The 21,974-nt window shown below is 37.1% G+C and overlaps 1 protein-coding gene across 2 annotated transcripts in view; it reads left to right on the top strand.

Annotated features, from left to right (window-relative positions):
- The window catches only part of HOMER1 (homer scaffold protein 1), a 94,035-nt gene that overhangs the window by 27,041 nt on the left and 45,020 nt on the right, over window positions 1-21,974 (top strand). For both annotated transcript variants that reach the window (XM_030470903.1, XM_030470902.1), the window contains exons 3-5: window positions 5,546-5,677; window positions 10,482-10,574; window positions 18,150-18,292. In XM_030470903.1, the coding sequence (XP_030326763.1) occupies window positions 5,546-5,677; window positions 10,482-10,574; window positions 18,150-18,292 (368 nt within the window). The remainder of the gene's footprint in view (window positions 1-5,545; window positions 5,678-10,481; window positions 10,575-18,149; window positions 18,293-21,974) is intronic.

Below are 21,974 nucleotides of genomic sequence, written 5' to 3'. Positions count from 1 at the left end.
GAGTCTTTTAGTTCTGTTAAATAATTAAAATATCTTTGTGTGACTGTTTATAAACACTTTGGGATTGGAGCTAAATGCTCTAAAACAAGAAATCAAGACTACCAGTGGTAATCCATAGCACCTTAACTGATATGCAGTTTACAAAATCCTTATTCTGGTACCCACTGGGGTTCCTCTACCTTTGACCAATGCTTCAACTCCTACAAAGTGGCTGCTGAGTTAAATTGTCAAGCAGTTGTTCATCTATTTGTTTGATCTTTTGCCTACTGCAGTATTTCCTTTACAATTACAGTACTGTTGGCGAGGTATGTTCGTAATGCAATCTATCACTTTCATTTACTCTCTCTGTGATTGCTGCAGTCCTAATAATGTTTTCATCCAAGTGTTAGATGTCTGACTAAGATCTACAATCCCAGTCAAGATTAAGACAGACCCATTGTTTTAGGCATCACAACACTGCTCTGAAACACACAGATATATAGCAGGGGGACCCATGGAAGAATTTTAAGGAGGTTTTCAGCATAATTCTGAGTTGGTTTTTTTTTTTTTTTCTGATTTTTAATCGAAACCCCATCTTTTTTAACATGTCTGCACATATACAATATAGTATGTACGAAAGGCTAAATGTACATATAAAGCACTCTTAAGATTGGAGTACATCCGGGTAGTGTCTCTTTTACATGGCATACAGCTGGGTGTCAGTAACACTGTTGGCATCTGAGTTTGCAATGCCTTATATTGTTAATTGAGCAGACATAAGCTATGCAGTTTAATTTCCGTTGTAAGTTTTGAAATGAAACTATAAAGATGATTTTGTGGGCTTTTTGAAAGACAAATTTGACATCGAAAACGCCTCAAACGTTACCAGTGGCCAAAAACTCCTGTTGACCCATACTGGTTTTGAAGCTGTCATGCCCCTCCTTTGGAGGGAATAGATCCAACCAGGTTTTATTGTATACCTTGGTGCTGGTGGCGTTTACAGCACCCTGTGGGTCTGTATGGTGGAGAGAATGATGTCAATGTGGCTGTTCAGTTACAGTGGTGCAGGTGCTGCACATTAAGTCAGGAAGTGATGGCAACTCACATGAGCGTTCACTTACACTGCAGTAAGGAAAGTTTGAGAGAAAGAAGCTTTGAATTTGAGTGATAATCCTATTCTGTCTCACACCTTTCTCTCTCTTTACGTGAGTGGGTTTCAGTAGGATTCCTGGATAAAATTTAAGTTCTCTACTAGTTCTCTGAAAGTCATTAAATCTCTCTTGTTGAAAACAGGACATTTTCAAGACATGATCTTCAGTTACCTGTGAGGGATGCTATTGTACATTGCAGATTTCCATTTGAATTTATTTGTGGGGGTCTTTGGTGTATTTTGAGGGAGGGGTTTTTTTTCCTTATTCTGTATCAGTGGGTCTGTGAGCAAGATTCAGACAAGATATGTCCAACAGAAGTAAGTTCAGCTTATTTTTAATGCATTCGGTGTAACGTTTTCTGATGCTACAGCCTCCTCTTAAAATACCTTGCACAAGAAAAGATGCAGCTCCCTCTAACTTGACTCCAGAAAACGTTCCAGAACCGTAAGGTGTTCAGTGTACATGCCAAATTTTATAGTCGCATAGAGCATGTGAATCCCTGTTACCCATAGCGGGATGCTCTTGATGCAAAAAGTCTGATAGAATTCAAGGTCATGCAGCTGCCTTCTCCTACCGCTCCAGGAATCAAGAGAAAGTCTGAAAAGTAAAATTTCTTATACAATATGACATGACAGCATTAAGCAGTTGCTAAGGCTTTCAGTTCTCCTTAATTACATAGTCAGTTCATAGCTCCTTCGAAAAATGTGGTTTAGTACTTTTCTCCTAGGCGATGGAAGGAAGCCTCCATTATTTCCCCAGTAACGCTGCAGATAGTAGCATTATTCCCACAATCCTGCTCTTTTCCGTTCAGTCTCTGGCAGTCACTGAGAAAAGAAAGAAGATCAAGTAATGTGGTTCATGCAGTACTAGTTAATGCTCTGGTAATTTTTTCACAGATGCAAGGTAGGAAAAAACCCCTAATAATGTGTGCTCATCTAAAGCTAGAGAAGATCCTGGAAAAGAGAAGTTTTCCAGTCTGTAGGTTCCGTGAGCTTTGTATATAGGATTTCTGAGTCAAATCTCCTGTCAGTGTTACTGCAATTGATGATCTTTGCATTTTAATGACTGTCGTAAAATAAACCAGTCACACTTTAAAGTGATAACCTGTTTAATGCTAAATACAGGTTTTAAGTAAGGCCTGTAAGCACAGGTCTTCAATGGTCTTCCTTTGAAGAAGTTTAAAAAATACTGTGCGTCTCAATTATTAGCGCCATCAATTTTAGCACAAGATAAAAATCATATTTGACCACTGCTGTATATCTTGCAGCTGTTGAGTTTGCAGTCACTAAAATGAACAGCTAAGACACATGCCCTATTTTCTCATAGCTAAACTAATATGAAAGGAAAACATGAAAACTGTTTTATAATTCCAGCAAAATCTAAAGATAACAAAATCAGTTTTCTTCAAAAGCTAAATGTCTGCCTGTCAGATTGACTCTCTTCTGGTTTTAAGATGTTCTTGTGCATTTGTGCTAACAACATTCTTCAAAGTTGATGAAATATTTGACACTTGTTACGCTGGTAACTGTACAGTCAAATCTGGCATAGAGGAGGACAGTTAAAGTAGTACCTATTTGAGTAGGCAAGACAGGCTTAATTATAAATTTTAATTTTAAAAATGATTAATATTTAAGATGAAGATATGAAGGGTTCATATCTAGACTTTTGTAGAAGTAGCTGAAACTGACTATATCTGTAGTATGCTATAGCATTGCACTTTTTAAAAGCATAATTAGTTTAGCACATGAGAGATCCAGCATACTAATGCTTTTAATTGAGAGGATTGAAAGCCTTATTTCTTTTTGGAATTAGTAAGTCTAACGAAAAAACTCTTTTTTGTATCACTGGGATCTGAATCTAGTTTTCCCAGTGAGAAACTTGCTGTCTTTGGACTAATATTGTGTGCTGGAGTGGAGCCTTCTGTTTTTTCTCTTCTGGAAAATAAAGGAAAGAATCACAGCAACTCTTTCTCATTAACTACTACAACTAGTTTTAAAAAACTTTTTTTCCCAACCTTTCTCCATTGCAAAGAAGCAAGTTGACAGTCATTGTAACCCAGCCTAAATGTAGACTGCTGTCAAAACAGATATCCCATTATGGTCCAGGCAGCTTGTTCTGGATTCTCTTTTGTGCAGCCAGCCATGTGGTCAGCTTGAAGCAGGGGGCAGTCTCAGCTAAAAGCTGGTTGGTTCTCCAAGGTTTTTTGCTCCATGGTTTTTTAATTTGCAACCACATATGCCATTGACACTGCAGCAAATGCTAGTCCTGCAAGCTTGCAACGTGCCTGTTGCTTGGAGGTCATAAGTCCCTGACCTCAAAGTCATCTTCTGCATTAAGGAAGTTACATCCATCACATAATATACACAATGAAATCTGTAATGCGCATTCAAATTAACCAGCAATGGATGGAACCTAGGGCTTAAGCAAGCTAGACAACATAGCTAGAGCTCGAGTTGGGAGGAATACTCATTTATACACTGTCCACAGGATATTTGATTTCCAGCATATTACTGCTGACAGCTGCCACAGCAAGAGAGGTTGAGCATTAAGTGAATTTGCACAGCTCTGTTCTGGGCTTCCACCAGTTTATGTCAAAAATGCACTTCCAAGCATTAACAGTGCACAAGAAAACAAGAAAAGAGCGAGCTGCAGAACTCCTCCTTTCCAAGAAGTCTACATCCCTGTCTCACATTATTTTTTCTGTCAAATATGGCATAGCAGTTTTGTGTGAGGTCATTTGGAGTCCATAGTGTAACTGCAAGCCTGCTGACTTTATCTGGGCTCCGAACCCTATGTCTAAGGAAAGGAGAATGATGTTTGAATTGCCACTGACTTCACTGGCCAGCTTCTCCTATATGAAAATCTGAGGAGACCTGTTGTGGACAGTTAATGCTGGAGATGGTTTTTCAGTCTCTGATCACACAGCAAATACTTGATCTGATGAGGCTCATAGGTCCAAATGCAAGCTTCCAGGCATTCAAAATTTTTGCAGGGATTGTTCACAATGGTAGCCAAAACTTGCACTTTGAGGCAAAGATTATGAGAGAGAACTGCCTGCTTGATATCCTCAGCTCCATCTGGATTTGCTCTTCTAAGTGAATATGGGTATAGTGGAACCTCCAGAGCCACTGCAGAAGATGTCAGTTTTGTTAAATTTAGCTGTGCTGCAGTGTCTTTGCTACGATACAATGTGTTCTGCTTATTTTTCTTGCAATACTCCTCTTCACCACTTCGTTTAAGAATAACCATATGCACATAGGAGCTGTTTGTGAGCTTAGCTGGCCCCTCAGATGTAATTTTTCAGGCTTGCCCTGTAGAATTCAGAGGAAATTTTATGCTGATGGTAGCTGTGTTTATGGCTAGTCTTTCTGGTTCATGTTGGCTGGTTGTAAACTACTAACCATCACTTTTTTAGTTTTAACTGTTAACAGTTAAATAAACTGTTGTCACTATAAGGCTTTATACTGGCATAATTTAAGTCAGCTGGACAGTTCTACACTGTAGATTTAGAATATTGTAGAACCACAGAATCCTAGAATGGTTAGGGTTGGAAGAAACCTTGAAGATCATCTAGTTTCAACCCCCTGCCATGGGCGGGGACACCTTCCATTAGACCAGGTTGCTTCAAGCCACATCCAGCCTTCCCGTGAACACTTCTGCAAACTTTAATGTGACGGAAATACTTTTGAAATCTGTGGTAAAACTTTAGTTGCTCTTAGTGGAACCAGCATATCATCTAGTAGTTGCCTGTTTTGTTTATGTTAACAGAAGTTGTATGCTGGAGGATGTGCTTCTGCCATCCTGTATAGAACAACAACTACAGAAGGAAAATGATTCCAAGAGTAGCTCTTCTTCTATAGTTGGTGTATGACCCTGTCACTGCTAGACATGCCTGTGTGTACATAAAGAAAAACCAGTTTCTTTTAGTATAGAAACTTAAAAAGAAATTGTCTCCATTGTTTTATTGTGTATTTTCCCTGAGAACTGCATATGCAGTGGGGGTGGGGGAATGCAACAGTGACGATTGCACTGCAGCTTGAGAGGCGTTGCCTTAGTGGACAAAGAAATACACTTGTGAGACAAAAATGGGCTTTGCCAGTTCTTCTGTTCTGATCTCATTAGCCTATGCGGATGCTTTAAAGCTCTTCTTTCAGACCTAATTGTTGAATGACTGCTTGCAATTGCAGACAAGTGCCCCCCCCCCCCCGATTTTGCTCCTTTTGCAGAATGTATGTGAAAATACGCTTTTGCAATTTTAGCTGTGATTGAATTAGAAAACTGCTCCCTTAGTTCCCCGTGCGTGTCTCATTCAGTACACACAGATACTTGACTACAGTGTTGGCTTTTTCAATTTTAAGTGATCTTTGAATAAAAAAACAAAAAACCTTTTTCTTACAGCTGTTACTTTTTTTCAGGCAATAATAAATAGCACCATCACCCCCAACATGACATTTACTAAAACATCCCAGAAGTTTGGTCAGTGGGCAGACAGCAGGGCAAATACAGTCTATGGCTTGGGATTTTCATCCGAACATCACCTTTCAAAAGTAAGTACTACCAGTGGCAACTGTTCAGCTAGTCAGGCAGCTTAAGAATGCTTGATTCCTGCTCATTGTATCTTGAGTCAGTGCTCACTACTGTTGTTATTTAAAAATAATTTCACTGTTGTTGTTATTAAAAAATAATTTACAAAAATTGTTCTGTGTTGATCCCTATAGCGTAAAAAGACAAGACAAAGTGTGATACCTGCAAATTTTCTCTGAATTGATGGAGGGAAGGAGGGAGATGTAAGCTAACACAATGTTTGTTGTTAACTCTGTCTAATTACTTATTTGTTAGGTTTCTCTTTTTTTTTTTTTAAAGTTGTTTTTCCATTACGTTTTTCATGGTAGAATTTAAAGGAGTAGACAGTTCAGCTTTTCTTCTGTATTTAGATCTCCTAGGGAAGTAAAATGCTGGTAGTCTTAAGATGCATTTTTGTCTTTTAAGCCACATATCCTTTTCTACTATGTAGTGCATCAAATTACAGATATTTCAACATCTGCAGGCTTAAAATAAAGCTAGTGTGAAATATATTCAGTATAAAAGAAAACTACATTTTCTTATTGGAATGCAAAAGTTGGAATGTTTACCAAAGAAACTCTGTGCCATCCATGAGGGGTTTTTTTCTGCTCTACTTGTGCAGAGGGAAGTACTTATTCTGAGGAAAGGAGTAACCCCTGTTTCTCAAGCTGATTGTATAGTTCCCCTGAGCACCCTTTCTACAATACCTATTGCTATTAATACTGCTCTGGTAGGTGAGTCTGGAAACCTGTACAAGCCGGTGCAATTTTTCTCCAGATGAGGAATTTCAGTTCAGTTTAAGAACATGTCTCTATATTTAGCAGAGAATTGAAGTATACAAAAGATCTGGAAACCCAAGTGTAATAAAAGGAATGCATAGTACAGATTTAAGTAAGGAATAATGATTGGCTTGTTACATAAAAAAACCCCAAACAACCCCAAAACTAAAAAACCCAACCAAAAAACCCACCACAAAACACAACAAAAAACCCCAACAAAACAACAAAAAACCCAAACCAAACCCCATCCAAATGAAAAAATCATACCAGCCCTTCTGAGAAATTGCCGCTATGCAAGGATAAGCATAAGCCTATTAGAAAAACATCAAAATAAGAACTGGTACATCTGCTTTATTTGGACAAGTATTACACTTGTAAGATTTTTTCCTTTCGTAATCAGATAGCTTTCATTTCCACAAAGTAACACAAATACAGGAAATTTTGGGTGATACTAATACCACATGTGCTTTTGTGTGCCTGTCATTGCATCGGTGAACTTGGAAACTTTGTCACATAAATTGATGTGTATGTCCTAGAGGCGCTTGCTTACCAGTGTAATAATAACATTTCAGAATATTTCAATGGATTTATCATAAATCCTAATTTAGTTTTCTGTATTCTATTGACTAGCTTGTTTTCCTTTATCACAGAATACTTCTTTGGAGGCAAAGTGTCATAACGTAGTCATGCACACTGTGTTTGACTGACTTTAAACACTAGGTTATCCTTGCCAGTGAAAACATTTTGGGGTTTTTATCTGTCCTATTCTTGACTCTTTTCTTGTCTCCCTGTGTGGTTCTGACTGCCTTCTTAATTACAGTTGTTTCAATCCCATTCTTTAATGCCTTCAAATGGATGTCTAAGATTTTTAAGTATGGCTTCGGCTTAAAACTTTATATTGCTGTTGAAAAAAATACCTGAAAACCTACAGTAAATATTTTATCCGAAATACGTTTTTGATTAGCAGTTACTCAGATGCTGTGTTTTGCAAAGAATACGCAAATCTCTTGAGAAAAATGCCAAGTCACAGACCTTTTCTGAGTTTATGGTGATGAATCCCCAAGACCTTTTCAACACACTGTTTCTTTTCTATTATATGTTAATATGATGCCTTAATATATTATGATATCTCAATATGATATCTTAGTACTCATGTGAATTGAAATTGCTGATTATTACTACTAAAATTCATAAAGGTAAAACTTTTTATGTTATTTTAAAATTAAAACCCATATTTGATGGAGAAAGGAAACTTTTCTTTGGATTACAATCTGTTCAGTCACAGGAGTTGATAGATATGTTGGTCTTGGAATCAGAAAATCTGAATTAGAAACCCTGGATCTGCTGTGTAGCTTTAGAGAAATCTTATCTGTATTCTTTTTCTTGTCTTGTCTCTCTGCTCAGATTACTAACTCATTTCTGTGCACTGGCATCTGTCAGGTTTACCAGAGTGCTCTTTGGTACACCTAGCACTGTGAAACATGAAACCTAATTTAGGGCTGAAGGCACTACTGGATATTAATAAGAGGGTTAACAAATAAACTGTATTAATGGATTTGTTCAGAAACAACTTGCTTCTGGAAGTTGCCTTAACTTCTTTTCTGTGTTTGATTTATCAAAGCCCTTAAGTGAACAACCCTGTTGCATGCAATTTGTTTTGCAGTAGTGTCTCTGGGCCCCAATACAATATTTCAAGTTTCAGGGAGCAAAAGACAGCCTGCAATAAAAAAAAAAATTTAGTCTACTCTGTGACTGATTTCAACAGTTTAATGAAGAAAATAACCAGAGCAGATAGAATAAACTGGATTATTCACTTTTGGTTCATGTTCTTTTGTCCTCCTACACTAATTACTAGAGTAGGGTGCAACAGTGGTAATCTCTTTTTGTACAATTATTGTGATTGATAATTGGTGGAGTGAGATTATCTGATAGAAAAACAATGGCACTCTAATCAACTTCACATAAAAACAATATAGAAGAGCATTAAATATTTATCTTCGTTAGACCTTTTCTCAATATGTTAGACCACAAATTCACCTACAAATTGTTCCATCAGCAGTCTGTGATGAAATGTTTCCTATGTTGTAGAATATTCCTTTCACAGGATTTGTAGCAGACTCCCTCTGTGCAATAGGAGGAACAGAATATCCCATGATTTTCAGAAAAAAATGAGATGAGTTTATCATTGAGAATATAAGTCTTTGCTTTTGATAGTATACTGATGTATGATAAGAAATACTCTTTCCAGGTTTTCTGTCTTTCCCCTTTGAATTAGTTGACCTGATTTATTCTTTATAATTTAAGAATATGCTAAATGGCAAAAATGCCATCATAGGTAGTTGTAAGGGCCTCATGTAGTCTCTCTGTACAACTTGTTATCTTTTCCTTAAAATACTGATCCTCCAGAAAACTTTTCCTTCCATGTTGCGAGATCTCATCTTCATTATTCAGGAATTTTATCAAGAGATTGCTGTTATCCATTACCTGACTGTCTCCAGGAGTTCTAGTAAATTTGTGAAAATTTCCACTATATTAGTCTTGTGGGCTCTTCTTAGAACATTATCCATTTATCTGTCTTACATATTTTTTACAGTTTCTACCACTGTGATACAGAAGATCGTATTTACTGCCTTGTTTGTCTTCAGCCATTTATTCTAAGCCTCAACATCATGTTTTCTATTTATCAATCCTCAAACCTGTTTAACAAATAGATTACCCATCAGACTTTGAGGTCTATGTACAAGTCTTAAATAAGTGTCCTCTAGTTCTGGTGATCTGTTGCCAATTTTATCATCTGTTCTGAGACATTTTTTGGTGCTGGATTAGACTTTGAGGAAATGTATGCTTTTAAATAACCTGACAGATGAAATACAGGGTACAAGTGGAGAGAAATTGTATTTCCTCAAATACTAATAGCCTACCAGAAGTAGAAGTTTAAAGACAATAAGGTCTTGCATAGCATAGCACTTGCATGGCAAGTGAAGTTGTGATTGAAGAAAGTTGGGGAGATTGTGTCACACAAAGGGTAGCCTTTGTGCCTTCTAAATACATTGAGTGCAAATGAATTTCTTTGTATACTTCTGGCAGGGAGTTTTAGAAGCTGTTGGTGAAGCTTCCAGGTTTTTTTCAGAATCATTTCAGTCTTAAGCTGATCATAATAAGATAATATTCTGTATAAAAGCAGTAAGAAACAAAAACTAATGCTTGGCTATTGTAGTGATTAGTGTAGTATCAAGCTGAGATCTATGAAGCAAAACTTTCCACTAGCTGGAGAAACCACCTCCCATTCTTAATAAAGTGATTTGATCTATCAAGTTTAAGGGTGAATGTTTTTCCAAATTACTGATTTAGCTGTTTTCTGGAAGAGGTGCCAGCACCATAGAAATCAAGCTTCATATCACAGTTCAATGTGCCATTCTTGAACTTAGTGTTCAGTGTATACGAATGTTTAGTTCAATTAATCTGTTCTTTAACTTGATTGATATCAATAAGCAATCGACAAAATGAACTTGACTTAATATTCTTGCTGCTGCTTTCCTAAACAGCTATTGAAATTATAAATGCTGTTAAAATCTGGGAAAAAATCAGTATTGTTTCAGACATGAAAGAATGAAGCCTTTGAAAACTCTAGGCTAATAATGACCACAGTAGGCTTCAAACAAGATCTTTTATTGTCAGGAGGGCAGTAAAACCCGAATCTGAAAGCATGTGTGTAAGGCAGCTTGTCACATATTAGCCGTGTCTGAGGTGAGGTTTTTTAACGCTATGAGCAACAGATCATCATCATTTTCCTGACATATAAACAGTGTGCATTATGTCTGAAAGTTATAGCGCTGTGCAGTTCACTAAAATGTGTATCTAATAAGGAGAAAACTAAAAAATTCTACTGGCAGAATTTGACTTTGTAAAATGTTAAGTACAGCATTCTGTTCTGCATGTAAAGTGCTACTTTACGCCTACTCTTCCTCTTTTTCCTTTTTTTTTTTTTTTAAAACATATGTACCTTCAGTTTGCTGAAAAATTTCAGGAATTCAAAGAAGCTGCACGACTAGCAAAGGAAAAATCCCAAGAAAAGATGGAGCTAACAAGTACACCCTCTCAAGTGAGTCTTATTGCCTGATTGAAGCTTCATACTTCATATCTGTGCTACTTACTGTATTGTATCTTACACACAGATGTTGTATTAAAATTGGATGGGATACTTCTCGGTTACCATGAATACTCTGAACAGTCAGCTGGAAGTGTCAAGAAGTCTAAGAATACATCTAACACACTCTACAGAAGTGTCAGGGGGACTTGTTTTAAAATAAAATTTGCTGTTTGTTTATTCCCATTCCTTTCTTTGAGCTTCACCCAGAAAGTGAGTAAACATGGCGAGCAGTTACGTAAGTAAATGTATAGTAAACACCTTTTGTGTTTGTTCCGTACTGTATCTATGAAACTTCAGGTGGTGCACTTTTACAGAAAAATTATCACAACAAAAATCAAAGTTAAAACAACAAACTATTTTTATTTCCTACTGTGTAGTATTGTGCAGTGTGTTGAATTTGCTTTGAAAAAAGCAATTGCATGAGGCTTTTATGCCCCTCCACTCCCGCTCTCCCCTCCTCCTCAGTGTTTCTGGCTATGCGTGTAGCTGTTTGCTTTGTTTTAAGCAATAGTGAAGACAAAGGTAATTCCTTCTCTTGGAGGATGAAGCAGCATTAAAACTACAGCAGGGGTTCCTGAGTTGAGTAGGATTAATGCAGCTGAGTCTTTTTTCTGGGGAGTCTTCATTCACTGAATCAGTGCATCACTTGGGTGCTTTACACAGTAATATGCTCCTGATCTTTGATGGAACAAAGATGGCAGGCAATTTGTAACATACTGTACAAATAGTTTTATTGCCACCAGAAAGCTACATTTGGTGTCCTTCCAAGAGAAGTCAGTGGAAACCACAAGAATATACACAATGAACCAACCTCCTGTTGTTTTCCGGTAGGCATTTTGCCCAGGTACTAGGTTGGCTTTGCTATTAATGGCAAACTGCTTGCTCTACTGTAACAGGAGAAAAGTAAGGCCTTTTTTATTAGTTTCCTTGACTGTATATAACTTTCTGATAAATTCCATAAATAAACACAGAGATAATGGAAGCAGATAATTCAGTGTTACAACCTAATATATGCTTGACTTTAGAAATAGTGAAGTGCTTCAGCCAGGCCTCTAGTTACTCAACATTATAGGGAAAACAATTACTCTGCTTCTCTTTTGGCATGTTTATTAATATTCTAGACTCAGACGGTAAATCTGACGTTGTAGAATGGAGTGACTTAGTGTTTGGTTTGGACATAAACTTGAACTACTCACTCAGAGACAGGATGCTTTCAACTGGCAGCTGCCCATGATTAAAGCTGTCTCTTAAACTATATGAGCTATTAATATTATTAGTATTCTGTACAGATTTCCTTTTATACATGGAACCTAACATTTTATACTGTAGACAGTTACAGAAATGTTACCTTGAGTGATTCTGTGATGCATATTGAGAGCTGCAATTTAATTACTGCACACTTAGCAATAATTTTGCATTCAGGCCTTACTTCTGTGGACTTTTCACTGTGTTGAGAAGTTAGCATATTATTCGGAAAGATACGGTTAGTGCAAGTGGTGGCACATTATCATAGTATTCTTGACATGCTTAAAGCTTCTCTTTACTTCCCCAGAGAGAAGGGACTTGAATCAGGAACTTTGGAGCAGATGAGAGGTGATGGCTTCATGGCAAACCATAGCACTTCCATGGCATTGGGGCTCATTCAGAGAGATTTATGACTGGGGGAAGATGGTGCTTGGTAGCGGGAAGGGAAGGCAGGACCCTAGAGCCATTCAGAGGACCACTGGCTGTCATTTTGACCAGCTGCCAAAGAGTGGCTGCAAGGCAAATAATTCAGGTGTTGCCTTTCTCAATCATTTACAGCTCTTCTTTTCCTTTTGCCTAGTGACCCTTTGCAGAGGGGGAGAGTAAAAGAGGAAGGAGACATTTTCAGGGGCTAGTCAAGACTTCACAGGAACCTGTCTTTTTTAGGAAGCTTTGACAGGAAAGGCATTGGGAGGTAGCGTGTGAGTAGTGAGCTATATAATGGTAACCCAGTTAGCTACAAGTGTCAATCCCTCTCCTGTCTGGAGATTGGCAGAATATACATGTCAAACAAACAAAATGTTTTATTTCTCTTGGTACTGCTTTAAAATAAATGCCCTTATTTATCATTTAATTGAAGTACCAGATATGGTACATTGCCCACCTTCTCTGCTACACAATTTTAAAAGAGAAAAAGTACATGTGCTTTTTTCTGCATTCAGTATGTCCCTACAGATTGAATCTTTATTAAAATATATCTACAACTAATAATAGTGTAACAAAACCCTGCACAGGGCTTTTGCTGTTCATTGTAAATACTACTGGTATATGTGAGTTTCAATCTTGAATGTCCTGCAAAAAGTTGTTGTGAAATTGAGAAAAAATAGAAAACTAGAGGTAAAAATAGAAATATCTCAGAAATAGAATATGTATTTGTAGTTCAAGTACTTGCCAGAGTTAGCCGTCCTAAAATTTAAGGACAATCTTATCTGAAGTCCACTGAAGTTAGGCTGCTTCTCTAAGGTGTTATGAGCTTTAGCAAAATGCTGGTACTGTTTGTCTAGATATTTCCAGCAGAAAAGTGCCTCAGTGGCCAGGAACTAGTAATCCTGTGTTGAGTACTTTTTGGATATTCTGTTCCATCTGATGGCATGTATTCTTTGGCTTTTGTGTGTATGTAACACCTAGTAGAAAGAAAACAATACATAGCCCAATTTGCAATTACTTAATAGGAGTTCCTTTTCGCCTAAGCTGTGATGCTGCTAATTCTAAACTCTGCATTCTTACTGTTTCTTTAATACTGCCTGTTCTCCTCCTAATTACCAACAGGCTTTGCTTTTATTTCCCAGAATATCAGATAATATATGAAATCACCATTTACCTTGAATGTAAAAAGAACTTAACTTGTCCAGAGAAAGACGGTGACCTGGACTAACAAATTAAAAGAGAGATACTGCTGTGTAAAGTCCCACCGAGTGCACGGTGCTTTCTTGAAATGAGGAAAGCATTGTTTCTGTGTCAGAACTTGTGCTTTGAATCTGTCTGTATTAAGATGGATTCATATAATAGTACACACTTTATCTGGTATGTCTGGAGGCTGTTTATTTTGGTACTTCTGAGACCACCTATGCACATAGGTACCGGATCTGGTGTCCCTTTAACTAAGCGTTACATAATAAAGCTTTGCAATGCTCTTATCTTGTTTATATAAAACTAAAATACTGGTTCCTTTGCTGTGCCACCTCCTGTTTCCCAGACCCATATTTTAATATAAGAAATTAATTTGCTCAGGTCAGAAACTCATGGATGTTACAGTGACAAGCCAGCCATGGGTCTATTTTTAGTTACAAACTTGCCTATGCACTGAAAACAACACTTTCTGTGGAGTTCACTGAGCTGCATGAAGCAATAGCCTGAAAACTGGGTGTGTGTTCCCCCACCTTGGTTGTTTTTTTTTTTTTTTCTTTTTTAAACTAACTTTAACTTGGTTAAAGCGTAGAACCACATAGAGCAGTTTGTGTGGTTTGTAGTCTCACCCCATCAGTCTTACAACCAAATGGAGTTTGAACCTCAGTTCTTTTTCTCTAAGCAAGAATCTGTCCTCAGATACTGCTTTTGACCCTGGTCATTTCAGATGAAGACTTCTGTTAATATTTGAAATTGTGTGATGCCTAATTTACTCAAAATAGTCTTGTCTGTCATTCTGATCCCTTTCTATGCAGACTATAAGGAATAGGTATTGCCTGAAAAGTTTTAGAATCACATAATTTTTTAGTGCAAGAATTGGATTGATTTTGGCAAAATGGTCGTGGCAGAAAAAACCTGTTGGTTTTTTCTTCGTAGAAGTACAAAATTTACTTAGAAAGCTTGTCAAAAAAGTAACTTTCTGGGATGTTATGTGAATTTCTATGCTGGAACAAACTTTTCTCGTGCCGTTATTGTATCTGAATCAGTAGCTGGCAGACTTACACCATTGCCAGTCAGTACTGAACAGAGAAGCACCATGAAGAACAGTAGTGCTAGGGAAGTGTATGGAGTACTTAATGAGAAAATAGTAAAATACTTAGTGGGAAAGCAAGCTAGAATTGGTGTGTTCATGATTTTAAAACCATCTACCCCTTTTATTCTGTTCTGTATTTAATCACCGTTAAAGGGTGGCTTGGTCTGTGCTGTGAAGTCCCCTTGTTTTACTTTAAAGACTCTTATGTGAGTGTATGCATTTTGTTTGTAAGATTTTGAAATTGAGGCATCTTTTGGTGAATTTCCTTCCGTTACGTTTAGTTTATATACTGTGTGCACTGTCATTTTTATACTGCTTGCCATCACTGGAGTCCTGCATACCCATTAGTAGGGCCAGAGCTCCATTAGACAGTGCAGATCTCTGACATTCTTAAATAGCAAAATATACCTGAGCCAAACTCTCCCGTCTTTCCTACTCATCATGAGGGAAAATGCTAATCCCCAGAGCATGTGTAAGTCCAGGACTGGTGAGTTACTTAAAGTTCAATATCCTCCAGAAAACTTATATATGATACAATAGTGGTAGCACAGGAAAGCTGTTAATCCTTTCTTCTCAAATGTATGAAATATCTATTTGTAACTGTCATGAGTGGGAATTATCAGGCCTTAAAATACATCACTGATTTACAGGAAGACTTGTCATTTTTAATTTAAACACTATGTTTTTCAATATCGTGTCTATACAGTTGAATGTTAGAACTAAATTAACCTGCTCTCCCAGCTAGAAGGGAATGATGAAAATCTCTCTTTAAGCTGACCGCAATTTCTTCCCCAGCTCTGTGAAGTCTGGAGTAGATGTGTGAAACTACAATGGTATGGAATAAAAACTTCATTACATATGAATGTCTCACAAAAATGTTTCTAAAATTCTCTAATATAAAATGGGAACACATTATTTTTAAACATTTGTTGAGTGTGAGTGGCTTCCTGTTGTCTTTGGTGCTTTATTTGTAGCCAGCTTCATTATATTTCACTGCACATAAATTATTTATCAGGCAGGGATAGTTGTGAGTATGTGAGAGCACTAATTAACCTGTATTACTGGTGGAAGAAGCACATCCTAGAATCTGATGCTTGTCTTGTACATACAAAATCAGCCCCTTATGAATTTGCAGGCAGTGAACCTTTAGGTATTACATAGACTATGATTGTGTGCATTGACGTTTGTCACTTGAATTGCATTCACGTTAGAAGTCTATGAAAGTGCATTACTGAAAAATAAGCCTAGTTGGAACTTGCACATTTGTTTTTCTCCTACTGAAATAATTTTTATCCATTCACACTCAAAACATTTTAATAAGTAGGCTTTGGCTTTATGTATCTAATAATGGTGTTGCAGTAATTTTAACTTAAAGATACAAGCCGTGCAGGTTTTGTAGAGTGTGGTAGGTATTTTTTAGAATACTGAAGTGTAGTTTGGGAGGAGAAAATAAGAGAAACTCCTGGGTCCATAATGCCTTTCATTTAATGTCAGTGGAAATTGTTTATCAAATGTCTATCCTATGAAGGATAATAATAGGCAAAACCATATAATTTGTGTAAAATAATTTATTTGCTGGGTTATCTTGCTAACTAACTGCTCTCTTTTCACACTTAATTTCAATTCAGTTTCAGTTCAGTAAAATTTTTCTGTGACTTTTAAAGTATTAACACTTAAGATAATAGTTTTGAGTGTAAAATAACAAGTTTTCTGAAAGTAGGTAACAATTTTCATTCATATAATAAAACTCCTACATTTATATTATAAATAACGGGTTTTATCTGTGGAATTAAATCAGTGTAAGCTAATTATTTCTGCTTTTTAATCAGTAAGAATTTAATAAGGTGTAGAATGGAGACAGTGGTGCATGTGCATGAATGCTAAATATAACTTGAAGTCAGTATTAAAATGTATCACCCAGTAATTCAAATTGTAGAGTCAGATACATATCAGATACATATCTCTCACTGTGTGAAAAATATGGCAGAATAAAAGCAAAATTTTGGCAATTGTTGTGCTGTAAAGGCTTAATGTAATTTAAAGTGCAATGAAAACATTGAACAATAACATTTTTTGGTTAAGGGAGTCAAGAAAGGTGTGGAAAGTGATAATCTTATTTTCTTTAAAAGAACTGAGTTTTCCCACGTAATGAAGTCTCAAAGTCAAGGACAACATTTCCTATAGATGGAGGATTAGCTTCAGTATTGGCTTTTAGAAAGCCTTATCCTTTTAAACTAGCTAAAGGCTACAAGTGGAGGTTCAAAATTAAACCCTCATCTTGTATGATCATGACTACCTTCAGATAATTTGCAATTCCATCTGAGATTGCTGTTCTTCAGTTTCCTATGCAGGCTGTCAAAGAGCTGAGGAGAGGAGCTCTGGACTTCCAGAGACTGCTGGAACTTTAATAACATTAAATAGCAGTTTATCTAGTCCCCATGCAGGTGGTAGACGGCTGTGTGAAGATGTTTAACTTATGGAAATTCTGTAATTCAGCCAGTCCTCTGCTGTATAGACGCCCCTCTGTGACATTCATTGAACTCTATTCATGAAGCTCTTCTATTTTAGAGTTAAATGTTGCCATTTGATTACTAAAAGCCTGCTAAGACATTTGAAAATTGAGATGAGCTGCTTAGCTTATATGACTCTCTTATCTCCTGCAAAACTCATTACTTGAAAAAGAATAGAATAGGAAAGAAAACACTAAAATTAAACCACATGCAGGGACTGAAAAGCCTATAATGTTCTAACCTAGGATGTGGGCTACAAGGCTGTACTTTTTGAATAAAAAAGAAATACTTTTCAGTGACTAGAAATTAGCAAATGGTGTTCATTGGCCAAAACACAAATGTACATGTCAGCGTGATGAGGGGTGATTAAATCTGCAGTAGTGCCTTCTGCTGGGAGGCAGCCATTAATTTTTTCAGATGTCCAGTTACATAGGAGTAGTGGAAGCTGTCTGGGTGTAGCTGGGGTGTTCTCCTTCACAGATAATACCACGACCAGCAAGAGCTAAGCCAGGCTAATGTGCCTATGAAACTTTTTCAAGGGCTCTGCTGAACAAGGATTCTTCACAGATGGCTCGTTGGTGAAACAGTGGATGCACTACCACCAATGGACCTTCTAATGTTCGCTTTGGTTAATAAACAATATGAAAAATTTTGAAACAAATATCAGAATTGTTTGTTTTACCGTGTTAGAATATAAAATAAGACACAAGAATCCTGGGTGTCAGTAGTCATCCATTGTGTAGCAGGATGAAGGCAGAATGTAATACCAGGTAAGAGAGAGAGACCTGTAATAAGCAAAACAAGAATACTTGCAGATAATTCATAGGTGAGTTGTGTTTTGTACAAGATAATGTGAATGTTATGGTAATATACTACTTCTAAATTAAATTCATGTGATTAAATACTGCCATGGGAGATGCTGGAAGGCTGAGCCTTACATTAATACTACCTAGATTTGTGTATCATTTGAGAATTAATGTTAGCACTTATATGCACATAGCTTTCCTGAGCAAGGCTGTTTGTAATTCTAATGTGTTTTTTGTTTTACTTAAGGAATCAGCTGGAGGGGATATTCAGTCTCCTTTAACACCGGAAAGTATTAACGGGACAGATGATGAGCGAGTGATGCCAGAAGTGACGCAGAACTCAGAACCAAGGGCTGAACCAACCCAGAACGCATTGCCATTTACCCATAGGTACAGATTCCATTCCCACATCCTGATTAAGTGATACCTGTTTCCTTCCTTGTTAAAGGGACCTTCTCTCATTTTGTGTGAAAAAAACCCCAAACCGCCAAACCCAACCTCCCCCCAAAAAATGGACTGGCTTTTACATTTGCACTATATTCTTCTTGTTTTAAGAAAGAAGCATGTATGAGAAAATATCTTGGAATAAGATTTGGGGAAATATTACTTCAGAGTGTAATCAGTTTAACGTGAGCCCTTGAACACTGGTTAGTGTAGGTGTCCCTTTAACAGGAAGCATTATTTCTATGTCTGAGATCTTAGTAAAATGAACTGCTTCATAGAATATTCCAATTAAATTATTTTTACACACATTCTTTAAATGACTGATAGGACTGGATGTTAACCTTTCATTGATGAGCTGTTGGAAGAAGAGGGACTCATAACACTTTTGGATTAGGAAGTTTAAAGCATCCTTTAACTGAACAGTTCTCTTGACAATTGAAAACATTTTTCAACTTCTTTTGAAATACAAGAGAAGTGTAGTTTTGCTTCAGACTGAATTACATTTTGTTGCACTAGGAGTGCTGTGCTCTGTTCTTTAAGAAAGCTAAGACTTTCTGTTTAGCTGTATAGGACTTTAACTATACAAATAATGAGTTAAGATGGATCTCACCTATCAGAAATTGTTGTAAATGGGTCACTCTCAATAAAACACAATGTGTTGAGACTGTGGAAAGTAACTGAAATGTTTGATAAACTTAGAAAAGAGCTAGAAATACTAGATATATTTTTTTAAACATTGTCTAATTCAGTTTAAATAGAGTTTTAAGAGCTCTTGATCAAAGATTGGGGATTACGAGGACTTCAGGTATGTCATGCAATTCAGAATGAGCAGAGATGCAATTTTGCAGGATTTCTTGGGTTTTGTAAGAGAATAATACTAAACTTATCGGGAAATAATATACATTTCCAAATGAGAGAAAGTTACAATTTTGCACTAATTTTTTAACAGAGTGATTGTGTTTATTTTTATACTTCAGCTGTCACTAGTGCATCTATTATATGTTTTAGAAGAAATGGTCCTTTGTAAGAGTGTCGTGTGCATGTTGAAGGAGTATTGCAAGTGTTGCACATTTATCAGTGTTCTATAGTGACTTCGTTTGAACTATTTGTGTGTTGAAATTCTCTATCAATATTTTTGTGGAAAGGAGTTGTGATAAAGTCCACAAGAGTAGTGTTGTTTGTTTTGGTTTGGTTTGGTTTTTTTAAATGAGAGCTGCAAGATCTTTCCTGTCATTCTGCATCTGTAAATGTTTTCTGGTATGTCAGTGTAGTATAACTAAGCTTTGCTCTGCATTGAGCATGACTGAAGATTTGTTTTGAAACAACCCAGTTGTAATTTTTGATGGGGTAGAATAGAGTTTATGAAACTTTCATGTGCTTTGCATTTTTCTGTCTACTTCTTGTATGCAGTGTGAAGTTTGGTTTTAGTTTCTTGTCCTGTTGAATATCACTAGCTAGAATTGGTTTTCCTACAATAACTCTGGATTTTGAGGTCACTTCTCATGATGATTCTCAAAAGACCAGAGATTTGTGTTGCTAATGGTAGCTTCAAGTTTGTTAGTGAGCTATTGCTTAGGAAAATGCAAATTTTTAAACCCCTTTGAAATAAATGGAATTTTTGACTAGATACGTTTTTTATTATAAATAAAGATTATTTATTTATTATAAAGAAATACAGATGCATGAAACACATGCATGAAAGAGATGGAAAGTGAAGTCTTCAAGATTGTGTAAGTCCTGGTTAAATGGGCATGTTTTGTAGAGGGACTTCATAATACCGAATTGGCAACTTGGTAGACATGTAGCTGCTTGTGCTGGCTGAAAGCGTGCTCTTTGCAGGCAATCTGCTTGCCTTAATTTAAAGGAAAAAAAAGAGTTAAATTTAAAACCTTATACCTGATTATTGGAGACTCCCTGGGCTTTTCATGTGTTGAGAACAGAAAGGGACTGTGCTCCTCATTCCCTGCCCTTCTGATGACGCTGCGTGTTGGTGGCACTCCATGTATGATGGAGAGGAGTTGCTGAACTGAGTCTTTTCCTTGTGTACCCTGATAACTCCTGCCCATCACTGAGCCTCTTCCTCCTGCACCCTGCTTTTTAGTAAACTTTAGCCAGTGCTTCTGGGTGAGGAGGGTAACACTGGAAGGGCATTTGGTTGTCGTCTTATTTGTGGCAATGCTTTATACATACCTGCCTTTACTCTGGGAGCTGTTGATCAATCTCTAGGTGGTTTACAAAAGAAAAGGCACTGTGGTCTTCCCTCCAGTGAGTTCAGTGGTAGTGGACTGCCTCTCAGTGAGAGTCACTGAGGCTGCCTGTGCTTCACTGAAGTAACCCTACCATAGGAAGCTAACTTCTTCCATGAATAGGAGAGTTATATTGTGCTCGGGCACTGACAGTACATACTTACCTTGTAAAAAATCAAAGAAGTGGTCCTCAGCGAAGGCATGTGAGGGATTGCATGGCAGGAGCCCAGGCAACTATGGGGCAAGTGTTGGAGCTCCATGGGCAGGACGAGGTGCTGTGGCACTACATGGTGAGGGTGGCTGGTGAGGTTGGAACTAAGTTGCTGCCAGGGGGGTTGGCAGGCTCAACCGAGTGCAGGTGTCTGTGGTAGAGGACAGAGGTAAAGGTTTGAAGGGGCATCTATCAGAACAGTGATATAGGTAAGGGGTTTTCATGTCTTTGTATGAACTGGAAGGGTCAGACAGGAGTTCACAAGGTCAGACATCACTGATGTGGAGGTCATACTTTAGTCTGCGTCTTACTAGTTATCATTTTTAATCTGCACGCCTGAAAAATGTTCAGTTTGATGCTGTTCTAACACATCCTCACTGGCCAGATATGTCCTCTTCTGCAAGCATTCTCTGTGTTGTTTATGTCTCAGTGTAAGTTGATGTGGCCTGTTACTTCCGCAGAATTAAGTGTAGACTACATTGGTATTTATAGTTATTTTCTGACCACTTAACACCTAGAAGCTGAAAGCCAATATTACTTAAGTCACCAGAGTTTTGTTATTAGAACACAAATTTCTCATTATTTCAGGAAATAATTGTAAGTATTGAAATGCAAATTCTCCAGTATATGTCTAAAATACTATTCATATCCCATGAGCATAATGGAGCAGAAGTCTGCTTACAAGCAGCGTTACTCCGGTCAACTGCTTGAGAGATAAGGCTATTTCACAGTTACAAACCTTGCATAGAAGATAAACTCTTGTAATGAAACATCTTGCCTTTTTTTTTTTTTTTTTTTTTTTTTTTTTTTTTTTTTTTTTTTAACTATCTGTGATGGTTAATGTTGAATTACGAAGTAACATTACTTGGGAACTCCCACATCCTATAATAAACTCTAGCCTGAGCACTGCCCTTATGAGTAAGTGTTGCCAGAACAAATGGGAGTAAAATGTAGCCTAAGCCTGACATTAGAATTTTTAAAAATCTTGGCTGACACACTGATCAATCCTTTTCTAATGATAGCTAGTCCAGGAAGGCTTGTTTTTCTGACAGAAGCTAGTTAATCAAATCTAATATTTAAAATAACTAAGACTAAAGGAAGTATGTCTTTTCATTCTTAAGACATCTTCCTTTCTTACAGAAATATTTTCCACATTCTTCGAGTTGTGATT

This window comes from Strigops habroptila, chromosome Z (genome assembly GCF_004027225.2).
Source record: "Strigops habroptila isolate Jane chromosome Z, bStrHab1.2.pri, whole genome shotgun sequence".
Classification (NCBI taxonomy): Eukaryota; Metazoa; Chordata; class Aves; order Psittaciformes; family Psittacidae; genus Strigops; species Strigops habroptila.
Note: the sequence above shows the minus strand (reverse complement) of the source record. Positions and strands in the feature narration are given on the sequence as shown.